This window comes from Helianthus annuus, chromosome 2, assembly GCF_002127325.2.
Source record: "Helianthus annuus cultivar XRQ/B chromosome 2, HanXRQr2.0-SUNRISE, whole genome shotgun sequence".
Lineage (NCBI taxonomy): Eukaryota > Viridiplantae > Streptophyta > Magnoliopsida > Asterales > Asteraceae > Helianthus > Helianthus annuus.
In genome coordinates this window covers 131792211-131800991 of record NC_035434.2, presented here as the reverse complement: position 1 = coordinate 131800991, position 8781 = coordinate 131792211, and the positions used below count along the sequence as shown (strand labels likewise).

The window sequence follows — 8781 nt, the reverse complement described above, 5'->3', positions numbered from 1 at the left end:
AAAAACCTTTATTACTGATTTATAAACATGTCCTAAAAATTTGACATCAGTTCATGGTCTGAAATAAGAGTTATGCTCAATATCGTAAAATGAAAGCTTTTTATTAATTTAATGGCATTTTTGGCATAAATCATATTTAAACTAAATTTTTGACACCAAACTTGCCACCTACTGTTAAGATATAATATTTAGGGATTTTTGGAAATTTTTGTTGAATTTTAAACTGATCATAACATAGGGTTCTAGCAAAGACTCGGTAATTGACAATAATGCCCTTTTCACTAATAAAATGAGTTTTACACATCCTTTACATGGCAAATCTTGTTCTATTGATTTTATACAATAAATAAGTTATTTTGAACTGTAGAGGCTGATCAAAACCTCAGATTCTCTTAAACAACCTGAATATTGTCAAATACCGACTTTTATGCGATTTAGGCGCATTGCATGGTTTAAAACCATATTTAGCACCTAAGACTTGTTACCTACTGATGTTATAAATAAGTTTTTATACTTTAACAGTAGGTATAAGTTTTGAACTCAGATTTCCAAATTTAACCCTTAAAGCATATGTGACCAAAATGCCCCTACGGTGCATAGTTTGGCCGTAAATGATAAATTTCACACATATATAATATCTTACTGATATAACTTGTTAAAATAAGTATTTTTACTGATTATTTTAGACCAGAACCTCAGATTGTTATTTAACCTCTTTTATAAACTTTAAAATGACCAAAATACCCCTACGGGGCTTAAATTGATTTTAAATTCATTTTGGGCATAATGGAAGATATCGCACTGATGTCATAACATATTTTAAGCATATTAACTTGTGGAACCTGTACATGACTCATTTGGTCACCCGTTATGCATTTTTCGGTTTTGGGTAAGGTTTATGTAATTAGTTTGCATAAATTAACCAAAACGGGTCAAACCGTATCATTTTTACCTCAAAATCCAGAATGTGTTTAGTTTACCCAATTTATACAAGTCCTCATACTTGTTGGGTCTAAACCACATTCTAATCCGGTCTTCGCTTAATCTTGCGTTTTGAACCGTAAACATTTCTTTAAAACTAACCGGTCTAAGTTTAAGCTTAAATAAGACCCGTTAGGAACCTAATAGGCTATTAAAAACCTTCGTTATAGATTTAGGAGTTCAGTAAAAGCTACCATACTTGCTGCTTTGATATACGGCTGGGATTAAAATTATATTTTAAGCTCAGGTAAATACTTTTAACTTATTTTCCTTTATACGAGCTTGGGATACGGTAAATTATTACCGCTTGGTTGGGATTGAATTTTTAATCAATTAATGGTTAAATAATTGAGATAACCCGTTTTAATCTGTTTTATTTGATGCAATGCCTTTGGGGGGGGGGGGTTAATGACCGTGTCCTGGATATCCTTGGCATCATTTAAATGCAAATGGCCACGACTTAAGCACGGGGTGTAGGCATACACCTGACAGTTGGGTATGTATAAGGTATAACCACACGTGAGGATAAATCCCTGTGGGACTATATTAGTGGTGTGTCTATTAATCTTTAACCCGGTACTTCTAACCCGGGCTATTGAATGGACGACAAACATATAAATATGTATACAAGATTATTTTAAATAATTTTCCCAAGTTATAAAAGATTTTATGCCATGTGCATCCAAACCAATTTTATAAATACTTTTCAAATAGAGTCGGTTTATTGTATTTATCAGTATAAACTGACGTATTTTCCAAAAAGGTTAAGTGCAGGCACTAAGCGTAATGGGCTGGCTATTCCTAGTATCAAATAAAGAGTCTTGCAAGCTTTTCATGCTTAAAATCTGTTGAACAATATTTCTTTTGTTTTAGATCCGCCTGTGGATCCTTCTACAATCCGTTGTGTAATATTTATGTTACTTTCAACTCGGTTTGCATAAATTACTTTTAGTCTTCCGCTGTGCATTAAACTGTGATTGAATTGACTATGATGATATCAACTACGTCACGATACTCCCCACCGGGCCCACCGGTAATACGTGGAAATATCAGGTGTGACAGGTTGGTATCAGAGCCAACATTGAGTGAATTAAACACTAGCCTTTTGTGTTTAATCTCAATGACACAGTTTGCACATTCCTTGACCTCCGAGTCTAGGTAAAGGACTTAGGATTAATCCTAATCTTATTTATTTTTGTCTTCATGATTTTCCTTTGTTTCTTTCTTTTTGTTTGTTTTGACAGGAACAAAGAAGATGCCACCACGTGTCAGAGGCCGAGGCGGAAGGGGAAAAGCCCCAATTTTGACAAGGAATGACCAACAAGCCGGGCCATCCCACCGGCGAACACCATCGGCAAACCTTAGCTCAAGTCCCCAAGAGGATTTGAGGACTTACTTAGAGCCTGCGAGACGCTCTGTCTCGCTCAGTTCCTCCCCGTCCTACCATCACTCATTTGGACATCAACAAGACAAGGAGCATAGCAATTCTCACCACTCCTTCATCCCATTGCAGCGGTCGGGTTCACACTGCGCCTTTCAGGACCCGACCCCATACTTCCAGAGCCGGGTAAACTAGGTGCAAGAACCAGTGGGTTATAACCCAATGGGACCAGAAGATCATTTTTCCGGTGACCAAGAAATGGATATGGACGAAGATCCGGATCCTGCCGAGCCACCATCTGGGACGCCGACGCATCCCATCGAGATTTCTGACGGATCATCTTTTCATGGTTCGCCATATAGTGGCCCAGACACTTTCGCAGAAAGGTGGGCCACAGACCACTGGGAGTTTACTCCCCCTTTCAACCCACCTCAGCAGCAGCAGGATCCCTCTGAGGATTCGCGTTTCCAAGCGGTTACGCCACCGCCAGAGCAACAACTGCCTCCCGAACCACCGAGGCGAAGAAGATCAGGTGCATAGATGTCCGTGAGAGGGGGATTTCACTTCAGCACCCCCAACACTCCAGCGGCAGCCACTACCCGCCACTGTACGAAGACCCGCAAATGGGTGGGCCTCCAAACCCAGTTTTCGAGGTCGAATCTGCGCCAGTCGCACCACCACCGCCCATGGGTTATGAAAACCCAATCCCTTCCTACGTCGGTGCAGCGGCATATAACCTGTTTGAGCAACCAACTTACCCGGGTTACAACTACTACAATGCCCCTAGTGTTGATCCGTACCTTGAAGCGGCGCAATACAATGCTCTCCACCCAGAAGGGCCCTACGCAATTTCCTACCAAACTGGGTACCCAGCTTATGGGTATCAATACCCACCACCTCCTCAACCTCCGCAGCAACAGCATCCGCAGCCGCCACAGATCCAACCACCGTAGCAACAGGAAATCCTTCAGAGGTTGAACCAGGTGGAACGAGAGGTAGAAGAGGAGCATAGGAGCCGCCAGGGTCTGCTTAAGGGTTTGCAAATTTTTTCAAGGGGAAGAAGAAAAGGGATTATTGAAATTCCTTATTTATTTGTTTTGTAATTTTTAATTTTCAATCAAGTCCCTGCGAGGACTTGTATTTCTCTTTTAGTCCCTATGTGGACAATTGTTTGTTTAAAAGTCCCGTTTAGGGCAATTATGTACTTCTTTTAATTATGGAATGTTTTAATTTAAATTTCATTTGTCATTATATGCATGAATATATTATATAAAATAAATCAAAATATCATTCCTTTTTGAATTTGATCTGCCGATAAATATTGAAAGAAAGTCTTAAAGGTAAAACCTAACCCTCATGTCATTTTAAGACAGGGCCATGATGGTAATTCCTTTTTAAGTAATAAATCCTTGTTAACATCTGAAAACATGTTAACACTCCTGACAACAGTGATACGATAAAATCACACTTGTCATCCTTATATGGGATTTTCCAATTCCTTATTCTTATTTAATAATTGAAACATCCATCTGTGATTTAGTGCCTACGGGCCATATTCATTGTCTAATAAGGCAAAAGACAGTTGTAGTCTATGACTCCCTGCCAAGAAAGATAATGGACTATGTTCAAACCTAATTGCCTTGATTCTATAAAATCATGGCTTATAATTTAAATTTGTCCTTGTGACTAGGCCTTTTGTGCCACTCTAATATCTTAGTGATTTATAACAAAGGATAAATTATAATGAAAATCCTAATTAGATATCACTAGCAAATTAACCAATATGGTTTATAATTACCATGGTTAATGAACCATCAAAAATGATGATTCCATAATAACCTCTGAATAGAATATTGTCAATTGTTTTATGTAGCAATCAAGCTACAAGGCTGAATCAGATGAGGTTAACAGTCACCCGAGGGAGAATAATGATACCACCAGAGTTAATGTAGCTGGTGCGGATTTGCAAGCAATGATAGATAATGCTGTCACCCAAGCCATGGACAGTCAATTTAAAGAATCAAGTGGTACTCGTAGCAGGACCCTACTGTACAACATTCAAAACCACCTTCCAAGTCGCACGCATCTCATAAGGATGATTCTCATCACTCATCAAACCAAAGGAGTGTCCTATCTAAGAAGGTTGTGCTCAATCAAGAGCCACGTGTTAGGACCTGTTCTTATAAATATTTCGTCTCCTGCAAGCCTAGGGACTTCACAGGGGAGAAAGGAGCCATTGATTGTATGACTTGGCTCGATGAGATGGATACGGTGGTTGATATTAGTGGTTGTGCAGAGCAAGACATTGTGAAGTATGTTTCACAATCGTTCAAAGGTGAAGCTCTAGCTTGGTGGAGGTCGTTAATCCAAGCTACTGGGAAGATTCCGTTATATAATCTGACTTGGGATCAATTTGTCCTCAGCATGAGGTGGAAAGGATTGAGACCGACTTCTTATCATTGGTCATGAAGAACTTGGACTGTCAGGCATACCTTAAAAGTTACAACACCATGTCTCGACTGGTTCCGTACTTGGTCACACTAGAACCGAAGCGCATAGCTCGTTTTGTTGGAGGTCTAGCTCCAGAAATCAAGGCAAGTGTGAAAGCATCAAGACCTACCACCTTTAGCTCAGTGGTTGATCTGTCTTTATCTCTTACTCTTGATGCGGTTAGGCAGAGATCGCTTAAGAGTTCCGATGAAGGAAAAAGGAAACGTGAAGATGAGAACTCACGCCGTTCTGATAAGAAACATAAAGGGAACTCAGATCATAAGAAGGGTTCTGGGTTTAAAAGGGATAACCAACAGTCGGGTGAGAAACCCAAATGCAAAACCTGCCAGAAAAATCATTTTGGGAAGTGCAGGTTTGAAACGAAATCTCAGTCGCAGTCGCAGCCTAGGGCTTGTGGAATCTACGAGTCTAAGGAGCATAAGACCCTAGATTGTAAGAAAATGAAGGACACAACTTGTTACAACTGTAACGAGAAGGGGCATATCAAGACTAATTGCCCCAAATATGCAAAGAAACCTGAAGGACGCAAATTGTAAGAAAATGAAGGACGCAACTTGTTACAACTGTAACGAGAAGGGGCATATCAAGACTAATTGCCCCAAATATGCAAAGAAACCTGAAGAGGGAAAGAAGACCAATGCTCGGGTCTTTCAAATGAATGCTCAGAAAGCGATTCAGAACGACAATGTGATAACAGGTACCTTTCTTATCAATGATTTTTATACTAGAGTATTGTTTGATTCAGGTGCAGATAAGTCTTTTGTAGACAATAAATTTTGTAAGTTATTAAATCTGCCTGTTAAGACTCTAAGCATAAAGTATGAAGTAGAACTAGCCGATGGAACTATAGAGAATGCTTCAACAATCTTAGATGGATGTTTTATATCCATAAGGAATCACTCTTTTTCGCTTTCTTTGCTTCCGTTGAAATTAGCAGGATTTGACATAGTGATAGGCATGGATTGGTTATCTCATAACCAAGCTCAGATTGTTTGTGACAAGAAGCAAGTGGTTATCAAGACTCCCTATGGTGAGCCGTTAACAATAAAAGGAGATACGCAGTACGGGTTACCTAAGCAAGTGTCCATGCTTAAGGCGTCGAAGTGTTTGAAGAAAGGTTGTGTCATTTACATGGCACAAGTAACCGTTGATGAGCCAAAGCCCAAGATTGAAGACATCCCCGTTATTTCTGAATATCCAGACGTGTTTCCTGAAGAACTACCTGGTTTACCACCAGATAGGCAAGTGGAGTTCAGGATCGACATCATTCCTAGAGCAGCACCAATTGCAAGAGTACCTTACCGGTTGGCACCAACTGAAATGAAAGAGTTAAGGACTCAGTTGGATGATTTGTTGGCAAAAGGATTTATTCAACCCAGCTCGTCCCCTTGGGGAGCTCCGATTCTGTTTGTAAAGAAGAAGGATGTCTCGATGCGTTTATGCATCGATTATCGCGAGCTAAACAAGGTTACAATCAAGAACAGATATTCGTTACCCAGGATCGATGATCTATTCGATCAACTTCAAGGAGCAAGCTACTTTTTAAAGATCGATCTACGATCCGGGTATCACCAGTTGAAGGTCAGAGATGAAGATGTGCACAAGACAGCATTCAGAACTCGCTATGGTCACTATGAGTTCTTAGTGATGCCTTTTGGGCTCACTAATGCACCTGCAGTGTTCATGGATCTCATGAATCGCGTTTGCAAGCCATATCTAGACAAGTTTGTCATTGTCTTTATCGATGACATACTCATTTATTCAAAGAATCAAGCCGATCATGAAAGACATCTCCAGTGTATCCTTAAACTCCTGCAGCAAGAAAAGCTCTACGCCAAATTTTCGAAGCGTGAGTTCTGGCTTCGTGAAGTCCAATTTCTTGGACACGTAGTGAGTGAGCATGGTATCCAGGTGGATCCCGCTAAGGTTGAAGCAATTATGAATTGGCAAGAGCCTAAAACTCCTACAGAGATACGCAACTTTTTGGGTCTAGCAGGTTACTATAGACACTTCATCGAAAACTTCTCGAGGATTGCTGCACCTCTAACATCATTAACTCGCAAGAATGTCAAGTTTGACTGGGGTCCCAAGCAGCAAGAATCCTTTGATATTCTTAAGTAGAAATTAAGTAATGCTCCTGTGTTGACACTGCCAGAAGGAATTGAAGAATTTGTTGTTTATTGTGACGCATCACACACATGTATGGGATGTGTGCTTATGCAGAAGGGCAAGGTTATTGCCTACGTTTCACGTCAATTAAAGGTGCACGAGAAGAATTACACCACCCACGATTTGGAGTTGGGTGCCGTCGTTTTTGCACTGAAGCTATGGAGGCATTATCTTTATGGAACTAAGTGCGTGATCTATTCTGATCATAAGAGCCTTCAGCACCTGTTTAACCAGAAGGATCTTGTTGGTGCATATGTCTGTTGACTTTGTCTTGTATCGAGTCATGTACTAGAATTGATAGACCTAGATGTATAGAACGAAAGATTTGGGAAACGAAGCTGAACAAGCCAATTCACACGAACTGATCAGTTCATGTGAAGTGGCTTATGGCCAGTTCATGTGAAGTGGCATATGGCCAGTTCATGTGAAGTGGCTCAGCTATATATACCCCAAGCTTGTGTTCATTTGTAACGTGTGTGATTCCGGTAGCGAAGCTCTGCCGAGGTGTCTCCAGCCTTGTAAACGTTGTGAAATTAATACAAGAGACAAGTAAAGTGATTCCAAGTGCAATACAAGCTGAACAAAGATCAAATCATTGAATTCCGACTTTGATTTGATCCGAGAACTCTTCTGAACGACTCGTTTGGTCGTGCAAACGATCTTACAGATCTTAACATGAGACAGCGTCGATGGATGGAGACACTGAATGATTATGATTGTGAAATCCAATATCATCCAGGAAAAGCGAATGTAGTCGCTGATGCCTTGAGCAGGAAAGAAAGGGTTAAGCCTATTAGAATCAATGCCAAGAGCAGCAAGTTAAAGAACAGCTTGAATGAAAGGTTGTTTGCCGCCTAAAAGGAAGCTGTATTAGAAGCTAACTATCCGAATGAGAAGTTGGCGTAACTGCCGACCAACTGTCATATGGCAAGGATGGAATCCTTAGATTGAATGGACGAATATGGGTTCCAATTTATGGTGGACTTCGAGATGTGATTCTTCAAGAAGCTCATAGCTCCAAATATTCAGTTCATCCTGACAGTGATAAGATGTACCAGGATTTAAAGGCAAATTATTGGTGGATAGGTTTGAAGAAATCTATAGCCACTTATGTGGCTAAATGTCTGACATGCGCGCAAGTTAAAGCAGAGCATCAAAAGCTGTCAGGCTTGCTACAACAGCTTGAACTTCCCACTTGGAAGTGGGAAATGATAACTATGGATTTTATCATTAAGTTACCTAGAACGAAGCGTGGAAACGATACCATTTGGGTTATAGTTGATAGGTTAACCAAATCAGCTCACTCCGATAAGTTAGCTCAGCTGTACGTGGATGAGATAGTATCTCTCCACGGAGTGCCAGTATCCATTATCTCTGATAGGGATACAAGATACACATCACATTTTTGGAAAAGCTTTCAGCAATCTTTAGGCACTTGATTAAACTTCAGCACTGCTTATCATCCTCAGACGGATGGGTAAAGCGAGCGAACAATTCAAACGCTTGAGGATATGCTTCGAGCATGTGTTATAGATTTGGGTGGAAGTTGGGATGACCATCTTCCTTTGGTTGAATTTTCATACAATAATAGCTATCATTCGAGTATTCAAGCCGCGCCTTTCGAGGCCTTGTACGGAAGAAAGCGCAGAACGCCAGTTTTTTGGGCGGAAGTTGGAGATGTCCAACTATCAGGACCTGATATAGTCCTGGAGACGACGGACAAGATTGTGCAGATCCGT

The 8781-nt window shown here is 40.4% G+C and overlaps 1 protein-coding gene across 1 annotated transcript; it reads left to right on the top strand.

Moving 5' to 3' along the window:
* Nucleotides 1–4872: 4872 nt before the first annotated feature.
* On the top strand, nt 4873–5409 carry LOC110896038. Its single transcript, XM_035982177.1, has 2 exons — nt 4873–5147; nt 5226–5409. Exons 1-2 carry the CDS (start codon nt 4873–4875, stop codon nt 5407–5409), a joined length of 459 nt encoding a protein of 152 aa, XP_035838070.1.
* The last annotated feature ends 3372 nt before the right edge of the window (nt 5410–8781 follow it).

Coding starts and splice junctions, on each gene's coding strand:
- LOC110896038 (XM_035982177.1), top strand. CDS start 4,873: ATGTCTCGACTGGTTCCGTACTTGGTCACACTAGAACCGAAGCGCATA. Junction 5,148..5,225: donor GATCATAAGAAGGGTTCTGG/GTTTAAAAGGGA, acceptor TGGGAAGTGCAG/GTTTGAAACGAAATCTCAGT.